At 43.8% G+C, this 22070-nt stretch overlaps 1 protein-coding gene across 1 annotated transcript in view; it reads right to left on the bottom strand.

Annotated features, from left to right (window-relative positions):
* Positions 1 to 6748: 6748 nt before the first annotated feature.
* LOC120848890 (organic cation transporter protein) overlaps positions 6749 to 22070 on the bottom strand; it is a 30570-nt gene continuing 15248 nt past the window's right edge. The window contains exons 8-10 of the mRNA XM_042293359.1: positions 9519 to 9700; positions 7350 to 7495; positions 6749 to 7016 (exon numbers count right to left, since the gene is read on the bottom strand). Of these exons, the coding sequence (XP_042149293.1) occupies positions 6920 to 7016; positions 7350 to 7495; positions 9519 to 9700 (425 nt within the window). The 3' untranslated portion in view covers positions 6749 to 6919. The remainder of the gene's footprint in view (positions 7017 to 7349; positions 7496 to 9518; positions 9701 to 22070) is intronic.

The raw sequence follows: 22070 nt of genomic DNA, 5'->3' as shown, positions 1-22070 counted from the left end.
GCGTGGTTGATGTTCAAATTAAAAAAAAAAAAAACGCGTGAGCCGCAACGTTTTCTTTTCTTTTTCTTCAGAGAAGTGAATGCTTTTTTGCCGTGACGGCATTTGCATTACACCGTCAGACTACGACATATTTATGCACGCCTCTCCAAGAATGCTCAGACGGCTCTTGATGCAACTAAACCAAACCGGAACACGTGTAATACACGAACGCCACTCTGTTACAGCACGGCGCTGTGATGGGGCATTGGGCGCATCGGGCGCACTTCCGGTCTGGGGCTGTGCGCTGAAGTCCCCATGTGAGACGTGTATTCCTGCGTTGTTTTGAAAAGAACCAGACAAAGACCTGCCTTCTCGTCAAAACGCCGCGACTGGGGCTGTACCAAAAGAGTCGAGAAAGGTTTGAGGGCCAGTTTTCATGTGCTCGGTTCGTCCAAGAACGTGGATATGTGCCTTGAAAAGGGAAAACCAGGCGCCGTCGGACCACGATGGCTCGGGCGGGAAGCACTTTGGGTTGAATTCACGAATACATGTGGCCATCAGATTTATTTGTTTTGTTCCAACATGAACGCCGAAAAAACCGTCAAGTTGTACAGACGACCTGCGGACAACGTTTAGTGCTTCTTCAAGTTCCAACGGCCGCCTGATCGCTTGAACTCTCGTCTGCTCTTTCAAACGTTTCTGGTTCTCGTCTGCTCCTTTAAACGAAACCGGCCCGTAGACCGAATGTTGGCCCGGTACTTGCGATAAGCAGTAAGTGCAGGCCTCAAACGACTTCAGTTTGGAGGTTGATAAGGAGGCTCGACGTAAACAGTAGATACAAAGAGATGTTGATCATTGTTACCAGTGGCCATCACCGACTTGTTATGCCTGATTCACTTGGTCCGATTCAGCTTGCGATTTTCAGTATCGACGTCGACCATCTCAGCTACGGTTCATGGTTTTGCAGCCCGAGCGACGTCGCGACTGAAAATTGCGAGCGAAATCTCATCATGCGAATCAGGCTTTAGCGTCCATTCCGCGGCGTCCACGCGGAATGAATCGCCGCATGTCAGATTATTCACGCGAAGTTTTGCGGTGAAACGAGCCTCGTTAATTTCACTGAGGCAGCTCAAGTAGTTGGACATCGCCAAGAAGACGTAGAATCCACAATTCGAACGCGAAAAAGGGCAGGGGGACTCACACCGACGCCGACAACATCGCGTTTCAATGATTTGTTTATGGGCGACGGCGAGCTTCTTGCCCACACTCCATCGCGCATGCGCGACGCCGGTGGCGTCCGCTAGGGGCGCTCCGGTTTGTTTTTAAAAATGAGTTGGTGTATAATCAGTTACAACCTAAGAAAGACATTACAAGGGGGAAAAGGACGCAAACTAGGGTAGCTGAAGTGGACAGGAGCAACGTCCTTTCCACAACGGCTTTTCTCGTGCGCGCCTTTTCACCCCCTCGCACTGCCTTTCTTAGGTGGCATCTTACTATAGGCGACCCTATATTGTAATTTCCCTTCTTTCATCACCTGGCTTCACGTACACAAAAAAGCTTCTGTCCCGTTCCCGCTCTGCCCGTTCCTCATAAGAATGTAGGACCATGGCCTACTGGCGGGTCGTTAAACTATGTCCGCTGCTTTGCAGTCTGGCACCCACACAAGCTTGATCCTGAGTTTAAGTGTCGTGTGGCGACAAGTAAAATTTTATCCGTGCTTTTTTGTTTTTTGACGCGAAACGTTTAAAGGCTAGCTAGGTTTTCAGATTCAGTGAAGCTACAAAAAAGCGTAACCGTGATTCTCACTGTTGAATTTAACGGGGAAGACTACGTATCACGGCTTCATTTCGCGTGACCTACACAGATTCAGTTTCCACGATATATTTAGCGGGAAAATTGACACGAGACCAGCTGCGAATTTTCCCGCTAATTTTAACGGAGAAAATGGCGTCACATGGCTCAATGTAACGTGACCTACCCATAAATTAAGTTTTCCCGCTAAATGTAGCGGAAACATTGACACGTGACCGGCCGCAGCCCGTCATCCCCATACTCTATATGGATACAAGCCGACCCGACGGGGAAAGTCCGTGAGTCCATGGGGTGGAGAGGAGTGGAGTGACCTAGAGGCAGAGCTCGAGAAGAAATACCTGGAGGTTACTATACTCTGTTTCATGCTTAGCGTGCAACTCTGTCAAAGCTACTGGCGCGAGCGCGTGGCTTCATCTATGGTTTTGTTTGCGCTATAGAACGCGTGCAAATGATCAACGAGATCAAGCCCCACGCTCGCGCCAGTAGCTTTGACAGCGTTGCACACTAAGTATGAAACAGAGTATAGTGCTAAACCAAGAACGTTCCACGTAGCAACACAATTGCAGGGCACTTTGCCATGCATTTTTTTTCTTCTGGCAGCACGGTGATTTTGGCAAACGAACTTTTGATCTGCAACTTGAGGTTTTAACTTTCTAGTGTGCAGAGGTACTGTGGTTCGGAATGGACGGGTCATCAACACTCCAGCCGGAATTATTCCCGGGGATCCCCGGGATATTCCTGCAACCCAGCAAAGTAGAGTCACTGAACTTCTTATAAGCAAGCCTTTTTAAAGTCTTAAACATCATCTCTATTTTCCCGTTAGCGCGCGGATACCTCGGGCTGGACGTGACATAAATGAAACCTGTCTCACGAAAAAACATTAATCCTGAAGAAACAAATTTCGTTGCCTTTTCTGAGAATACCAGGAAACGCCATGCCGCGGGACAATACTTTTTGAAAGGCAATGCCAAAACCAACATTCGAATGTTTGTTTGTTGGATTTTTTAGCTACCAAAATCTAACACACTTTTAGAATGCCCAGGTCATACACTCTTCAGCATGATAATTATTATAGCTAAATTCAAAATAGCTAGAGAGAAAACATGCAAATGAATGTGATGGCAGGATCAAAATTCATATTTTACCGCGCTTTCTAGTGAGGTGATGACATGCTATATAGCTTTTAAGTCGAGCAGACAGTCTGAGAAACACGGAATTTCGAGCATGTTTTTTTTCGGTTTTGCTGGCGGGAGCTTAACCAGAATTTTTATCACCACTATCAACTTCTTATATCTCGTTGGGAACAAGCTGCAATGCCCCGTATTGCCTCATATCAAAAATGTGACGCCTCTTTTTTTTTGTGTTGCCAGTAAGACCTCTCAGTAATTGAAACCAAGATCGGAAACGTGAATAATTTTGCAAAAATAAATTATTGCGACTTGCAGTTTGGGTACTAGATTATATCTGTCTATGAATCTGTTGGAACCGATTTTGAGGCAAATCAGAGAATAACAAAAAGCGTTTTTACTAATTATACCCGTAAGGCGAGCAATCTCTGGGTATCGGTAAAGGTAATCAACAACACGCAGGTAATGTGGGGTACTGTTTGGAGGGAACAGCGCAAAAAAGGACGTCCTACGTCCTTTTTTGCGCTGTTCCCTCAAACTAGCCCAACTGCATGCCTTGCTGCAGTTAATGTGGGGTAATCCGTGGATAAATTTAATATAAAAAATATAAAAATACTAAGAGCTTACTTTTATACAGCCTGTCAATTTTATCGAAAACTAATCATCGGTCATAAAATTTATAAGTAGTCAAACTGATATTATTTTCATCTTGACAACCCTCGCGAGATTAATATACTTTATTTATGTTGGCATGCGAGAAAGTTTCTAATATCCGAACAAAACGCGGCCAATAACGTTTACTTAGAAACTTTGTGATCAATACTCCGCTTTTTTAAAGGTTCACTTCAATTTCATTGTCAAGGAAAGCTTTTCACGACAGTTTGAACCCATATTTCGTTCTATAACAGATGCATACGAGTATAAGCCTTGAAACAAGAAACCAAGCAATCAATTCACGAACGAGTGTGATACCAAGGTCGCAGGTCAATTAGAATATTAAAGTTAAAAAACTTCTTGTCACCTGCTTGTCTGTAGCATACTGAAAGCGACTCATATCACCCGTTATTAATGATTTTGATGTTTGTTAAAACGTGACTTGTGATTTTCCCGTTGAACTGACCTTGTAGTAAAAATAAATTACATGGGGCAACGATCCAGAACACATCTCGCCGCTACTCCTCTACCCTTGGCTGGCTTGCTATGCTGAGCAGGGGCTGACAGTCTTGAGCGTGAGCGATGACTGCCGGCATCGCCGCGAAGGTCTAACATGCTCACAAACAACCTCCGACACTGTCGGCGCAAAACGCTGTCGGAATTGCGTGCAGGGTACTTAAAACGCCTTGTTCTCGGAACGCCCACAGCAATTTTAAGCAGGACCTCCATTCCCGACGTCGATGTTGTTGTCCATGACGCTGAGATGTGCTCATTTCCTAATACCCAGGACCGTTGCGAAATAAGTTTTTTTTTTTCTCTAAACGCACTTACGTAACTCCCTGTCTGGCACAGCGTAAAAGAGAAACCGAAAATTCCTTCTCGCTAGGGTGGCCTATGAGGTATATGAAAAAGTAAAAATGCGTATGAGATGGCGCGTGACTGACTAAAAGCAGACAGCGCGCATAAACAAAAGCACGGCGTCAAAGAGGAAGGGTGATCCGAGAGAAGCGATGTCTCGCCTACTTCCTTATAGACTGTCTCGTTTTGATACCACGACACATGTCTCAAAATTGAGGTCACGTGCCCACTCACTTTCATGAACAAACCCTAAAACAGAACAAAATAATAAAATAAAAATTTTTCTTTTGCCGTATAATTTAGTCGCATTGACGACAAGAAAGTTATTCTGGCTGGCTGGACCCCTTTGACGGGATCGTTTAACATATATCATGTACATGTCATGAAAACGCGTACCTGACATAGTGGCAAGGGTTCGCTCTGCTCTTTTCAATCTCATAGAAAGCACTCAGTGTCTGTGCCTAAAACGTTTGCCTGCGGAATAGGATCAACTTGATCTTCGAGAACCAGTAATATCCCCGCTAAACTACCGCACTATCTCTAAGAAGTATCTTCCCTAATAGGAGTGTTTTATATTATTTGCTTACTTTTTGTCACGCAAACACCATACCTCCAAGACACTTTAAAATGGTTTAACCTAACTGGCTAAATATTTTAGAGGCGGAAACTTCAGCTCTAGATGAATGCGGACTCAATAACTATTTTGTGAACTCTTTTATATTGTATTACGCCGAACACCAAAAATTTGTAGAAGACAAAACAGCCTTAAATTCTCTCCTCAGATATTTTATAAAACAAACCGTTAGAGATATCTAACAATAGAGACATCTCCCGGCAGTTGGCGGTACTTGTAATGACAACTCACTAACACACTTCGTATTAAGGACAAGCCATAAACGCCTGGTGTCCACCGGCTTCCGGTAACAAAGTTGGCCGGGACGACCGTCCCATACAAGATTAGCGGTGGCTAATTTTAGAACTGCGCAATGATAATATCGCTTTCCTGAAATATAGAAAAGCTCCGCTTCGACACGAGCTTCTAAATGGAAGAGCAGCGATCGATCGCAACACACCCATCTTGACAACGACGCTCAGCTACTAACAATTTCCCTCAAAACCGGTTGTAAGCTGCTCTCTTCAGAGATAGAGGAAGAGGTTTTCTTTCTGTTTTTTTTTCCCCTTTATGTTATGCGAGAGCACGAACAGCATGATTAGTGGCTTTCCCTGGATGAAGGTTCTTGACAGAATCAGTCTCGTGAGGTTAATCTCTACGTGAAACTCATGCGGACGTGCCGTTCATTATACCTCAGATCAAAAACATCTAGGAGAGGAGTAACTCTGAAGTTGATTATTTATGTGATTTTATACTAAGTCAGAATTACAATCAGTACAAAGCTTAGAAAAATATAGCAGTGCCTTAACCGCGACTAAGTTACGTGGTTGGTAGGAATCTGTGACTCGGTTCAGTTCAGAAATACGCAAATTCTCGTTGGTTCCATCTCAAGGTCATCACTACGTGTTATTGCTGATTTATATTAGGCCATAAGAAGTTCGATTAATCAAAACAAGACTGCGTTCATTATAAAATATTCGCTTTAAAAACTATATCTTGTGAAAGATTTATTTTTCGCGGGCTCAATATTTCGCGATTTAGGTCAAAGTTGGAGTTCTGGAATAGTTCGCGAATTCTCATTTTCACGGCGCGGTGGGATCGTAAAATAGATTTTAATATGTTTTACATTTTACCGGAATTGTTCGCGGGACCTATTTTTCGCGAATTGTAGGCGATTCGAGAAATTCGCGAAAATTAGGTTCTTGCAAAAATTAAGTCCTTTACGGTACTTAGAAAATCCTTTACTAAGAATCCTGCAACAGCAGTTGCTAAACTGCAGATATGACATCATAAATCTGTAGAAGGCAATTTCATTTGTAACTAAAACAAGTTGGTGCCCGGTTTCGCCGGGTAAATTACAAAAGTATCAAGCTCTTAATTTCAATAACATCAACAAGGCCATTCCTAGAGCTACAAATATTACAATTTGTTTTGTCCTTACGCTACTACACACATTTACGTACACAGTAGTTAGGAACTGCGTATTGTCATACAGTAGACGTGGAGGAATTTCAAAGTCACGCTTGTAGACGTGGAGTTACTTCAAAATTCTGCTTCAAAGCCCTGCTCCATCAAGGGCTGTCGAAGTTTCTAAGTCAGGCGATTGCTGGTCAACTTCAGCTCCGCTTGAGCTTGTGATCTCAGTGTGTGTTGTTTTCCGTCTATGTTTTTATTATGATGATATATAAATAAATATTACACTGTCTTTGTGAGCCCATACATTTTTTTTTATTTTGTCAAATATATCTATAATGGGTTGCTACTTGCTCGTTCAAAACAAGGGCGATTCTAAACATCGCGAGTTTAACTGTATTACTGTGGTGGTTGTTCATTTAACCCTGAGACTCTTGTCCAACTTTCTGTCACGTTCTTGAGTTCACAACCTTATTTCCGCTTCGCCGTCTTCGGTGGCAACTTTCTTGTAAGCTTCCAAGTGCTCCACGTGGTCTTGAACACTTTTTTTCTTGGAGAGCCTGCGATCGAGGAAGAGAAGGGGTCTAATAGTAGCCAGGCAACTGATCCAAGGCAAACTAAGCAAACAAGTCGACTGATCTGGTTAGATTAGGTTAGGTTAATTCAGCTTAGTTTAGGTATTGTTAGTTTAGGTCAGGCTAGGTTAGGTTAGGTTAGGTTGGGTTAGGTTAGGTTAAGTTAGGTCGGTTTAGGGTAAGTTAGGTTAGGTTAGGCTAGGCTATGCTAATTAGAGACGTATTTCTATTGGCCCATCTTTTGTCTGTCGTTTCTTGTTTTTAATATCTGTAACCAAGTACGTGTTTCCCCAATTATGGCAGCTGTTACTTTCTTACTTGGTCTCGGAGAATCGTTCCCCTTCTTCCAAAGTATCAGTAAGAACGCTTCCGAAAGTTTCTGGGAGAAGAGTGACAAGTGCGGCAATCGCCAAGATCATGACGCTGTAGATTATCAAGACAAGCGTGTCTCCCCATGACTGCGTCTGAAAATTAGACAGGAACACGATTAATGACATGAGCAATATTCACACACAAAAAATAAAGAGAAGTCTAATGTATAAAGGACCACACACAAAAGCCCATTTTGCAAGAAAAAAAAAAAAAGAAACAGTTGGAAGTCATAACAGCAGCAATGTCACATACTTGATTTGGCGAGCGCTTCGAGTGCAAGTCTACATTAAGAACACAGGTTAAGTCATATGCTCCCCATGAATTTTAGGCCATGTTGAGGAACACTTTACTCGGTAATTATTAGGAGTAATATATATATATATATATATATATATATATATATAACGGGCATGGTGGCGGGAGGCCGAAGGCGTGGGTATAAAACTGAGAAGAAAAAAAAACTGAGAAGAAAAAAAACCTTAGTGAAAACAGCAACAACGGCCGATTTAATCTTCGACGTTTCGGCCGGAGTCCGGCCTTTGTCAGGAAGACATATATATATATATATATATATATATATATATATATATATATATATATATATATATAATTGTGCTCCAATTTGTTTTTACTAAACTAAAATTATTTAAAAAAGAAGATTAAATTTTTATGATGTTTTTTTTACTGAAATGTTATATATTTGTGTATTAAAACATCTGTAGCTCAAAACCTGTTAGGTGCATATTTTTATTTCTAGTTCAGTACGTTTCAACACCTACTGGGTGGCAGAAAAAAAAAACAACCCTCTATAATGGTATGTTAAAAAAATAATGGTACCTATGCACTGAAAAGGCACTGTTTTGAGATAATTGAGTTTAAGGTACACAACAGGTGAATAACACATTTCTTCTTGCACCAACTCCATCAAAGTCATTTCCTCAATAGCCTCCAGCTTGGCAGTCGTGGTTAGAGTCATGTCTTAAATTTTCACTTTATCTTTTTGCTTGCCGGGCCTCTTTTGAGGCCTGCCGTGTAGTTCGGTCGGCAAAGTTTATTAAAGTGACATCAACTTCCCTCAGCCACTTGACAATGTTCCACCCAGGATTCAATCCAAAGGACTTCATAATATTGGCTCGTGCGATGCTACCATCATTGAATGGAAGGACAGCATCCAATGTCGCCATTTTGTTGTTCAAAAACACAGCTAGGCGCTTTAAAGTACATATGTGGAAAAAACGTCCACAGCATCTCGAGATTGTCTTGGTTAAAAAATGAGTTGTGCAATAGTTTCCAGATAATTTCTAAGATGTTTCTCATTCCGGACATGCTTTTAGATATGTTTTTTTTTTTAATTTTGTTTTGTTGAACATTTTTTGATAAGCAGGTAGAGTAACCCAAAAGGGGGCGTGGCTACCCGCTCTTTGCTTTGAAAAAAAGGTGTTTTTCAGCCCGAAATATTACTTTCAAAGAACTGTGTGACAATAGAAAATGTGCACAGCAAATAAACAATTCGTTTAAAAAATTACTTTTAATTGTTTTTTAGCTTGTGTTTGTAAGAAGCAAGCAACGTAAACAGAAAGCGTAAAACTGACAAGGCAATTAAGGCTTTACGTTTTAACATACAGGTAATACAAAACACTACCTGTTTTTATTTTAATGTTTTCAGCTGAGCTATATATTTTGTTGCGTTTTCTTACCGCTGTGTTTTAATAATCGCATGAGGGTCCAGTATCATTTGTCCGTCAGCATTACTGGAGACAGTCAAGCTGATCATCAAATAACGCCTCGAGGTTAACGAAGCTATAATTTAAGCTATCTAAATATCCAAGTACAAATGAAATAATGCGTTATAGATATTTTATTTTATATATGAAATTTAGGTTATTTGAGGCAAAATTATAACATATCACTTTAGGACTGGTGTTGATCCCAGCATATGACCACCCACCCCCTTTTGTAACGTTTTTTATCCTCTATTTGTTAATTTTTTTAATGTTTGAATCATATGAGCAAACGACCTCGCTACTTCTGAAAGCGTCGTGAAGAATGCAAAGCATGTATGCAGTTTTTCTAATGCAAATAATGAATGAACAAGGCGAGCTTCTCCATACGCACAGCTGTGTATATCCAGGGTTCCAACGTGGCGCCGAGTCTTCCGAATGTAGTGCAGAGTCCAAAGGCTCCGCTCCTGGCTACGGTTGGAAATACCTCGTTAATGTAGATGAATTGTGTCGTGTAACCCAAGGTGTACACCAGCCAGCCCACCATCCTGATCGTGATACGTAATGTCGAAAGAACTGAAAAACATAAAATTTCGGATGCTTTATTATTAATTTCGCCCTTAAACGCTTCAGAATTTCAGCTTGAACACCATATGCTGACCGTTGGGGTTGGAATAAAAAAAAAAACAGTTCAAAGAGGACTCGAGGACAAAGAGCAGACCAGACATGTACGTAACGCGTAACTAGTAACGAGTTTCTTTTACCTAGTTACTTTTTTGGTAAAAAGTAACCTATTTAGTAACTCTTTTAGATAAAGAACGAGTAACGTACTTAGTTACTTTTAAGGCCAAGTAGAGCCTGTAGGTTATTTTTGAGGAGTAGTGCATACAACACCGTTTAAATAACCTCGCTTTAACTCTAGCCTCAGTACGGGTCTATCGCGACAAAGGCAGAGGAGCAACCCGAAAAACAACTAAACAGTATGAAAGTACGGCAACATTTATCGCCGAACACGTCAGTCGAACTGTACAGCTGCGAATGTCCTACACCCAGCGGAGACAATACAGATCGTTGGTTGAACTCTCTAGAATTGTGTAGCAACCGAATGTAACCCCGGAGGTTGACATTAACGGAAGGCACATAACCCCTGAAGAGGAAGAACAAAGGTGACAAATGACAAAGTCAAAGAGTAATCTCCAAACATAGCTATGCAATAGTTTCCAGGTAATTTTTAAAATGTTTCTCATTCCGGAGATGCTTTTAGATATGCTTTTGATTAAAAAAAAAAAAAAAAAAAAAAAACACTGGAAATGGAGAGGTCCCTGGTTCGATACTAGGACCAGGCGGATTTTTTCGGTCGCGTACCATTCACCTAGCTTTGTTTGGAGATTTGCACCTGTCATATCTCCCCTTTCTCCGGGGATTATTTTCGTCACTCTTGTCCAGCTCGCTTGCACCTTTGCATTTTATTGCATTATCATTATAACACATATAGCCCATTGTCAATTTGAAAGTTTAGAAGCAGACAGTACAAAAGAGAGACGGGAATCCTAGATTCACCAGCTCTTCCTGAAGCTGAGTACTGCCGCTTCTTCGAGCGTTCTTTCGAGCGCTGCCGTTCCTTCGCCTCCTATAGAAGGTGTGGCCAACATCTTCCGATCACGTTGGTGGGGGCGGAGGGGGGGGGGGGGGGGGGGGGGTACAAGGAATGGAATCACACGGGGTCGGCGACAGTTATCGTGCGGAACTTGGCACTTTTTATAGCTTGATATTAAATTCCCGCCCGTTAGCGATATCATATCGCTCGGTGAAGGTTTATTTTTATGAAACCGAAGAACACGAAGTGCTTCTAAGGGTTCAAGTTAGGCTCCTCGACGAAATCTTGGGTTAAGCGGTAACATTGTTACCACAAAATAAAACGGTTGAAAGTGACGCTACACTAGAAAGCGTAGCTGATTTAGCTGTACTAGCTGGGACCGAATGAAAAGACTCATGGAGCAGCTATACGTTTTTGAAAACGGATAATGCAATTTGAAAAGTAATACTGTGTGTGACAGGTTACTTACGCAGCCTTCCAAACCTGGTATAAATTATTTAAAAAAAATCTAAACCTCGCTGGCATTTGTGGGCGCAGTTCAGTTAGTAAGACACATCAGAAACATGCATGGCATATTTCTCAATTACGCAGTAACTTTAGTCGTCCATTAGTTAAATATACACTGCCTGAACTACGAAATCACCTTTCAACCCCAGAAATTTGGTGTCACTTCAGTAAACAAAATTCTTACACTTAACAATGTATAAAAGGGCACACCGTCGGTAAAACATAGCGTTGTCATCTTATTATTTATTATATTGTTTTATTATGTGTTGTTGTTTGCCTTGTGTGGGCACCGAGGGCTCTTTAAGCTGCATTAAGAAGCTCTAGTCCATCGAGCAGGATGAAAATTAAACAAAGTTTCAATGTTTCAACTCTCTTAAGGATAGTCATCATAGTTACGACTGCTTGCGACCGTGCGCCTTAAAACCTCCCTTTTGACGACGGAACGCACTGGTGACATCTATCGGCTATAGCGAGCATCCGGTGCAGATGTTAGGGCACCCGCCTGGTGGAGGGCATCCTTAGTCCGGCATACCATGGCTGCGGCTGGCTATTCGGGCCCTCATCACATGGTCTTGCTTGATCCCAAGGTCCGGGCTGGTTAGGCAGGCCATCCACCGCTCGTAGGATGGGGTGGGAATGGGAGTGATGTCTAGGGTTTGTTGGCATTCTCATACCCGATGGTATAGGTTGCCGGGAGGATAAAAATTAGAATTGGCGGGGTGTAGAGGCGGTGGCAAATTTCGCGCGCCACCAAGACGGCGTTTAGTTTTAGCTTATCGGTATGTTGCGCTGAGCCTCGGTCATTCGTTTTGCTTTAGCGCTTGCATGTGTCTTACTTTGTCCCGTCTACTACGAACGGAGTTGTATATCCCCCACGGGGGGTCGTTGCCCGCGGGCCTTGCCTCTTACCCGGGGCTCCAGACACACAAATCTACGCGGGCGTTCGGGGCAGGCACCGGAGTGCGGCTATCATCGGCTGGCGCGCCATTTCGTAAACTGGGCCACGTCTCAAGCTCGAACGACTTCCTCGAAGACTTCGGGTCATGTTCCAGGGTTTCGTGACTTCGACTCGAGAGGCACCGGGCGCAACTGGTGTATACACGCCGGCGTGGACCCGGCATCGTGGGAATCTCCTCGAGACGGCTTCCCAGGCGCGCTTGCCGTTTACGCTGAGGCTCCTGCCCGCGCTCCGGGGGAAAGGACGTTTGCTGGCGGGGCACGTTTCGACGATTCTCGCCTAAACCGAGAAATAGTAGATCTTCCTCGGAACATAAACATACCGGGGTTTAGACTCTCAACCGCAGGGCCCGATCTTAATGACCACCTCGGCAACAGCAACGAACTCTCGTGCGATAGGTCGAGAGTGCGTCGGGGCCTCGACCCAATGGGATGCAGAAGAAGCCCTCATTGGACAGAGCGGTTTCCGGCGCACTGTCTTAAGCCCTGACCGAGCGTGTGAGCCTCGAGTTGGAACGGGCTTGCGAGCCCCTGGCTGTTCTCCTCTCGCGGTTCGCCACGTTACCTGCCGCACGCGGCAGCCCTTGTTCGCCGGCTACTTAGCCATCGCCCTCACTGCGCGCTAGGACACTTAACTTCGTGTCTCGCGATCGTAAGCCTGTGAGGCCAGTTATTCCCAGTTTGATTGTATCGTGCACTCCGGAAAAGTTCAAGTAAAGTTTTGTGTTTTAATCGAACACTAAGCAGTCTTGGTCGTCCCTGTCCCGAGTCCTCCCCGCCTACAGCCAGCTCTCCAGCAACCAGCATCGTTCCACGGTCCCCCGGCCCTCGACGGTAGACACCTCCAGGGTTCCCACCGAGGTCCGGGACAACAACCTTACAACTACTGGGGTATTGAGCGGGCTAGATGGCGTGAAGAAGGGTGCTGTGGGGATATGTGTTGGTCTGCAGTCTTCGGAGGGTGGTGGCTTCATCTCTTGATAGTCTTGGGTGTGATGCCGAGTATTTCCTTCGGTCGTGACGGCAGTGGGCTAGTAAGCCGGCATGCTTGATGAGCACGCATGTCGTGGGGACAAAAGAAGAGGTTGTTCCCCCTTGCGCGCGGTGTGTATGTACCCGGGCAGTGGAATCTGCCGCGTCATTACCTTCGAGGTATTCGTGTCCATGTACCCAGAAAAAAAAGGAGCAACAAATTGCGAAGTTATTGAATTTTCGAATTTCGTTTTCATCGTGTTTCTCAACCGAGTGCCCCTACTGGCAACCTTGATATGTGACGACAGAAATGGTAAAAAGTGGGCAGTAGGCCATGTTACCAACTGATTGTATGGCGTTTGGTGGAGGGAAAAAAAAGTGCTTGAAAGTTCATTGACTGAGAAGCGGGAAGAAGACGCTCGACATACCCCGTTTAAGACTACCTACGCGACCTGAAAGTCTATACAATTGGTGACATCACAAAACTGGAGAGCACGCGGAAAGTTGAACCGTGGTTTCGGGATCATCTTCATGTACAGTTTTCTCAATAGCTATTTTTTATTTCGAGACAATAAATAACATACCGTGAAGAAAAAACGCCCGAGTATTCAGAAAATCCAATTTGTTTGGGTAGCTCGAAAAACGGGCGGAATACCCCATTAATCATCATTAGCGAGATTTACCGTCCAGCGCACCTGGAATCGCATTTAGGACAAGGCAATCCACATCCCGACGCCTTGTCTGGGCGCAGCTAAGAGGAGGAGGGCGGAAGAGCAAGAAACTGGACTAAGCATGACTCCAGGAAGCCTGTGGTAGTAGCAAACTGTCGGCGCGCGTAGCTGTATTTCGAATGGCAAAGCGTATCTCCAGCGGAGATCTGAGGTCACGGGCCGTGAATAAATTTAACAATCAGGGGAGTGCATGAGTGTGCCGTGTTACGTGTAACCACTCAAAGTGTTTCGTAACCAAGCACGAAGAATCATAGCGAATCTAGGCTGTGCACTTTCCGGTTTTAACCGAAAAACACCGATAAACATCCGCCTTTGACTAAAATACAAAAGCGGTTAAAACGGCAAAACACCGGCGGTTGAATACTTTCGCCCGACTAAAACCGGAAAACACCGGTCGTGGAATGTTTCCGCCATAGCGTCCACTATTTCCTTCGAAACTCCTCCCCCCATAGAGGTTCATCAAACCTGTTGTCACGTGGATCCTGCTTTCCTTCCAGTCTCTATTCTGAGGTCGCTGTGATTCATGGAAGACACTGACACATCAATGTGGTTCAGGGTCACTGACCTTAGAGAACGCGCGTCTCTTTGCCTGGGAAACGGAAATGCGTTCATTATTATCTGTTTAGTTTGTTGTCACCGTGCCCTTGGCTCGCTGGAACTGTTCCACTGTTTTGGAAGGAGCTAGGCTTCCGGGTGTAGGTTTTGTGGGAGTGGAGGTTTTTCGCTGTGTATAGAGGGACCGTTCAGAGCAGTGATGCTGTTGGTGGCATCACTTTCCGCCAAATTGGCTAATTTAGAGCTTGTCTGGCAACCAAATATTCAGGTTGGCTCCCTGGCTTCCCTGGCTACTTGTCGCACGAGATGCAACTGCAAATGCTTCGTCCGCAACTCAAACTCGCGGGTTATGAACCACAAGGAGCGTGCTACTGTGACGGCTGCAAGCCTCTCTATGTATGCTTGCATCTAATATAATAATCAAGCGTAAAAATTAAAATAAGTGAAAAAAAATTAAAACACTGACGGGTTCGCCTCCAATTTTTTTTTTCTTTCCCCAATCACCTTTTTTAGTTTTGTCACAAGTTCTCCAACAGGCGTTTGAAAATATATATAAACACCGGAAAATAGACCACCCTATGCAAAACACATTCTGTTTTCCCCGGGCTTATTAATATGACCAACACACGTTTTTGTTATTGAAAAGGGCCCTGAAATCTTTCTTCTTTTATTTTTTATTTGGTACTTTCTCGTTAATTGTTGTGATTCTTACAGTCACGGAGTCACATGTCTGTGATTATAGTGTACAAACATACTCTGCGAGCGTCATTTAGGAGAATAATAAATTATCTCCTGTCTTGTAAGTAAGCTGCGGGAGTTTCTCTTTTAGTTATCGGCATATAGATACCTAAAAAAAAAGGAACGCGTCCAGCACGAGAAATACAACCCGCCAATTTGCATGAACAGAATTTATGCGCAAACCCTATGTAGGAAAGACGTCTGGAGATAAGCCTTCGGCAGCGAAGCGCGTCATATCTTTTCACTATGCAAACATGTAGAGTTGTTTGTCGAGGCCCTTTATCTCCTCAATTAAACCACCGCGACTCCAACGCGCCATTGCTCTACCACACCCGGCGGTTGTAAAAGCAATCTTCAGATTTTTATTGTCTAGTAGATTCTAGAAAAATTCCCTCGCGCTCATTTTCTCGCAAGACACGAGGAGAGCTGCTTTTAGATTACGAAGCGCTGAAGGCCCGTTCACAGACTTGCGTTTGCTTAAGAGCGAGCTCTCGCGATCTCCTACTACGGCAGAACACTAGAGCGCTTGCACTGGAGAGAAAGAGTCCACCTCAAATCACGGGGAGCGTGCAATTCAATGGCGGACGCCTCCTGCGGAGATCGGCCGCAAGTGGGCATACTCTGCGTTCTCGCGTGGTGAAGAGGAAAGCGGGCGGAAAGGCTGAGACGCTTGCAGACGATCGACTCTTTTGGGCACCTCCTGGCAGCTCGTATTGCAAACGCGGCTGATAAACCACGTGACTCCGACCGAGCGGTTGGAAACTCTCTGTAACACAGGCTCTCAATAGAGAACGACACTTAAAGCCCCTTCATGTTTCAAAAGTAGCGCAATGTTCGTCGACGCACGAAGCACGTGCAACGTGCTGCCCTTGGGAAGATCATGGCGGCACAGCGCAGCACAAAGCTTGGTTTCAGACGCCATGAATTTCCCAGAAGTGGCGCGCGGCACACGCCTCGAGCATTTCTACAACAATGAAATGCGCCACTTTTTTCACGAGAGAGGGGGCTTTAACGACACTTGCACGCTAGCGCCATCTATGAGGCGACCCTGTAACTGCCTGTCACCTGAGCGAAGGTTTTTCGGAAGCTTCGAAATCGAATGTACGTATTATCTATGAGAAATGGTCGTTTATAACGTCGCCGAACGTTTTCAAGGCCCCTCAAGAATAGGTACCAAGAAGGAAGAACAACATATACGGAAATGCCAAGTGTTCAGTAGCAATAATAAAGATTTATCCAATCAATCCACACAATATTTGGGGGATTGGTAGAGCCGTGTCTATCATTGTAACAAAAATAAAGATAATAATCCCCGGAGAAAGGGAACATGGTGGACAAAGGACAAACACAAATATCCTAGCACAGCTAGATGACTGGTGCGCGACTGAAAAAAATCCGCCTGGTCCTGGTATCGAGCCAGGGACCTCTCCATTTCCCGTAGAGCGCTTTACAAACTGAGCTAAACAGGACTTTGGCGTCAGTACAGCAAACGGGTTTTAACAGCTGCCACCAGTCTAACACCAAGGAGGGTGAACGGCCTGCATTTTAAGGTAGTGATGATATTGCAATTAATGCAAATGTGGAAGCAAGCTGGAAAAATCAGCGATTTCAAAGATATCGCTGGAGCACCCCTTTGAAGAACAAGTCGGCTTCATTTTTGTTTTTGGAAAAGACAATGCATTTCTCTTCAGTATCACCCAGGAACGCGCCAAGTTGCTGAAATCGGCTGACTCTAGCAGGCGAATAGAGACGCAACCAACAGCGAAGTCAAGGCTACGGCGTGGACGTAGCAGGCGTTGAGTTAAAAGTCATTACCATGCTATTTTTTGCTTGTTTTCACTTGTATGGGCGAGCGTAACGGGTGACGTCAGCTACGTGTCCTCTCGGCGCTCAGCGGTGTCCACGTGATTGGCATAACGTGGTTGTGCAGCGCGCTTCTTTGGTGCCATCCTAATCGTCCCGCCGTTACCGTCGTCTTCCGCGTCGTAATAGACGTCGTCGTGTCATCGTTTGTGATCATTCTCTCTCGGAGTTTCGTTCCCACAACTTTCACAAACTGTTGCCGCAGTTGTGCAGACGTCGTCGAATGTTGTAGTCACCGAAACATGGTGAATAATGCGGTGCAGATGACACTTGCGGCTGGCACATACCCACTGCAACGGTGGCCTGCTGGTGCGCTCCAGCCCCGCCCGTCGTTAAGTAGAGGATCACGTGACATCTCGTACCACGTGATAGCCATCTGTTTGGCGGTCCGAGGCCAATGTTGCCAGACGTAGCCGAAGTTTCGATTTTGATTTCTGCTCATGTTAAGAGTAAGATTTACCAGTATATATCCCAATTTTAGCGAAAAAAATGACGTAGTGCCTTTTATTAGTTCTTTTTTATGTGAAATCAGCTATTATTCCGACATTTTCTGTATTGAGCGGAGTTGCCCTTAAGTATGACTAATTACGATTGGGTATGCTTCGTATACTTTGTATAATTACGCGTGGCTTGCTATGGACCATTTAAGCTTTATGTTGCCTTGGCTTATGTGTAACGGCCTCTCCTTAAAGAAGGTTTGTTTCGTGACGGCCGCCATGTTGAATTATGAAGCAACTAAGTTAAGGCCAACATTACTAGAACACTCAGTTGAAAATCCACCCTTGAAACACGGACCGCTCGCGTCCACCGAGACCAAACTGGATACGACTACAGCGCTGCCCTTTAGCGGCGAGTCAAGACATGAAAGTTGCTTTTTTATAGCTACTGCGACAAGGCACTTCGAGCTGGCGCCACCAGCCTTTGAGCGACTACCGCGACTCGACTGAACCGATACGTGCAGCCGTGCAGTTCCCGGAGTGACCGCTGCGGAAGAAATGGCGGCGTTGGGATTGCGTCTAGTTCGGTTCTCCTGTACCAATCGGAGTCACCTTTTTTTAAGGCAGGCAATTATGAAGCATCATATTTTCACAAGAATAAAAAAGAAAAGAAAAACAGCACGAACAAAAAAAGGAAAACTCGAAAAAAAAAAAGCTTACTTTGGGTTGGGGAAATTTAGGTAACATTACAATAGATAATGCTTCTTAAAGGGGAAAAAAAGGAGAAAAGCAAAGCCGAGGGTACCGTGGGGTGGTTCGGGGCGGAGACTTGAAAATGACTTCGTTTTGAATTGGTCGAATGTATATATGGGGGGAACAAGGAGGGGTCCTGAGAAGGTCTCTTTCTTGACTTACTTAGAGGTGTATTGGAGGGAACACAGGGGAAAGTACACCTCTTGAAACAAAGTGATACTATCACTGAGCGGACCATAGACCTTTCTGTCTACATAACTTAATTGGAGGAAAATATTCAAATTGATTATCACGAACTTTTAGATCGAGAATACAAAAAAAGAAAACCGCAAAAAAAAAAAAACAGTTTAGAACAGTAGTTTAGATTAAACCTCAAGTAATAAAATAAACAAAAACTCATTCTTTAAGAAACTTAATATTATATATTTGTCTTCTTTTATAATACAGATTGAAGAAAGAAAAAAAGCACAAGCAAAAGAAACCAGTCAAGAAACGTCACCGTCGTCTCAACCAAGAAACAAGACCAAGAGGCACAAAACTAAATCGACAATATTTTACTGCGCCATTATTATGCTGATTTTATGCTGGATAAAAGCCCGCTGACAAAACGCAGGCCCGTACCCTATCTAGTAGTTTCGCGGCCTCCCTGTTTTTGTTTGTTGATTGACTTCTAGATTAAAATCTTGTTTGGTGTCATATTAGAACTTATTTATTTATTTTTATTTTATTTAAACCTGTTATACCGTTTGGTGGTGCAGATAGAGAGACTATTTTTTTTTCTAAATTCAGTTGAGCTCTCACTTATAAATTGTCAATTGAGTTGTTCTAGTAAAGTTGACCAAGACCGAACTAGGCTAAAGTTCTTCTATTTGGGAAAAGAGACTTCTCCTCTTCCCTCCTCCTCCAAAAAACTCTCTTCACTGTACCACTAACTTCCGGTTTGCGACGGTGGCGCCCTGTGGATGTTCCCAAGCGTTTCGACGTCTCGGCCATCTCGAGCTGCGTGACTCCGGTCGTGTGGACGTTTCCCGTAACATAAGTGTGGCTATAGCCTCCCGGTTTCGTATCCGACCGTTGTGAAGCAGCTCTAGATATTTTCGTCCCACCGTGGCTCCCGAAGGTGCTTTGGATAATCGTCCCAATCGTCCCTATCGAGTTACATTATCGGTCAGTGTCTAGTGAGTGTCTGTCCGCCCTTCGGCTTCACGGGAATCGCTAGTCGTTTTAAACCATCACATCAAACCGCCATATTCAATTACATTCTCCACGATTTCAAATGATTTATTTCTTTTTAATGCATGTTTTTTTGCGGGCTTTCAGAAGTGTCTGGCCTACGGGCGCTAAAAACATTAGAAAGCATGAAAAGCCATATATATATATATATATATATATATATATATATATATATATGTATATATTGTTTTTCAGAAATGTTGACACGGTTGACGCTAAGCTACCACTTATAAGCTGACTGCAGTACTGTTTATGATAAAAATCCCTAGGTATCTTTCTGGGTGTGTATTGTGTGCATGCTGCAAACATTTTGCAACACCGCGGGCCTTTCTGTACGGGCTACGGGGCTACTCGGTGCCGCTACTCTTCCGAGTGTAATATATACTATTTTCATTATTTTATGAGATGAAGCTGCTGTTTTTAGAAATTAAAATTTTGTTTTCGTTCAGTTTTCGTACTTGGTGCATTTAAGGCTTCTAGAGTCTACATCAATTCTAAGAAAAAGAGGCAAACAATTTCAGGTTGCTATTCAGTGAAAGCGAATGAGCAAAATTAATATATATATATATATATATATGTATATTTAAATTCCTCCAGAGAGCAATGCAAAACAGGCGAATGCGAGATAAAAAAATCTCAATGAAAATACACAAGCTACGATGAAGTTAAAGAGGACAAGATCAAAGTCACAATTTTATTTATTTCAAAAAATTCCCAGACAAGTAAAAGGCCACGGCAGGTGTACGCACAACAAGTAGAATACATGCTGAATACATAACAGAATGATCACAGAATGAAAAAAAGAGATAAATGACACGGAGACGCACAATACACCATCAAAATGTTTTTTTAACACCTCACAAATGTACAGGTAGCTTTATTAACAGGTGCAATCCCTTTTCTATTTTATAAAATACGTCTAAAACCCTTACACCTTCGAATGATGTGACTGATACGGTATACCTGAACAATGAATGAATTATACAAACCGCAAGGGTTTCAACATCGAGTTCCTTGATGTGACGGGTCTGCAGGGATACGACTTCAGAAGCATACTCAAGATAAGGATGAGTGTGTTACATGCTGCAAATTTTACTCGCCTTGTATGCTAAAGAATCCATCAGCTTCTCCATTACGCCTGACACAAACTTGAAGTTGTGGAGACGCCACTGAAGTGGGCGTTCTGCAGGCAAAGGCTACCCCAATTCCACAGTAGCACATTGAAACCACGGGAACCACAAGAAAGATTAACCTTAAAAACTTTCTTGAGGGTGCCTTTACTCCATGCAGTTCCCTTCATAGCGGGCTTTTCGAGACACTTAAATTGATCTGCAGCGAGAAAGCACTTAGGTCCAAATTTTAAATTGTTCCCTTCGCGTTACAAATGATACTCTTGTCGTTGTGCCAATATCTGTTTTCGCTGCACTGATTATAGTTTTCTTTTTAGCTCCGCTACAAAGACTGGTGGTACTCTTTTCGGTGTACTGATGAGCTTGTAGCTCATTAGTACACCAGAAAGACTGGCATTCTGATGATACTGCCTAATATGCCACGTGTAAATAGTGTGCCTGAAAAAAAAAAAAAAAAGATTGTTATTTAGTTTTGTTTAGTGGCTAGCAGTGAGACAATAAGCTCGGATGTGAGTAGCCGTTTGCAGCTGTCTGCTCTCCGCAGGAAATAGACAACATTCAAAAATGAAAATGAAAGAACGAATGAATGGAAATTCTAATGAAAATGAATGATACTGCAGTTGTTGTTGCTGCGGCAGCCTGTCCAGGACAAGTTGGGGAAGCTAGGGTATGTAGGGCGCTGCTCAGACTTCTAGAATCAATAAATGAAGAGAGACGACATTCGTTGTAGGTGTGCCTCGGTCGACCTGGAAACAGTATCACTGTGCTAAACTCACCAGCACCTGGGGTTGACGAAGCAGACCACTCTAGGGAAGAGGTTCTGTAGAGCACGACTTCGAACTTGCTGGGGGACTCAGGATGACACACACGCCTAGAATCAACAAAGACGGCACTAGAGGTAGGTGAGCCTCAGTCAACCTGGTAAGAGTATCGGACTGCAGAACTCACCAACAGTTGCGGTCACTGAGGCAGATTGTCCCGGGAAAAACGTTCTGCTTGGACCCTGGTGCGAGCCCCCTGGAGGACACGCACTCTTACTTGGACAGAGATGGCACTAGCGGTAGGTGTGCCTCGGTCGACCACGAAACAGTATCGGACTGCCAAGCTAACGAGCCGCTTCAGTCACTGCAGCAGTCTGTCCTCGGGATGCTTCAGTAACTGTCGGCATTGCCTTGTGGTGTATGTACTGTTCAGGCTTTGCTGGGGGTGCCTTGGGGACTTTAGGGAGCCAACTAAAATAAATGAAACTGCCCTGTGTAAAAGAGGCATCGCAAATCATCAGTTCGTGCACCGAATTCGTATTGTAAAACTGATGTAACGTATCTTACTAAAAAAATTTTTTTCTGACATATTGTACGTAACATTAACATTTCTAGTTTCCTTGCAGTCGTGGTTTAATCTCTCGGTTGAAAAATAACAAAAAAGGAAATGTTTGAGAGAGCATCTTTTCTCAATTTCTTGCTCTTCTTTGTT

Source organism: Ixodes scapularis, unplaced genomic scaffold (assembly GCF_016920785.2).
Source record: "Ixodes scapularis isolate PalLabHiFi unplaced genomic scaffold, ASM1692078v2 PGA_scaffold4__175_contigs__length_147842914, whole genome shotgun sequence".
Classification (NCBI taxonomy): Eukaryota; Metazoa; Arthropoda; class Arachnida; order Ixodida; family Ixodidae; genus Ixodes; species Ixodes scapularis.
This window is presented reverse-complemented; position numbering and strand designations above follow the sequence as displayed.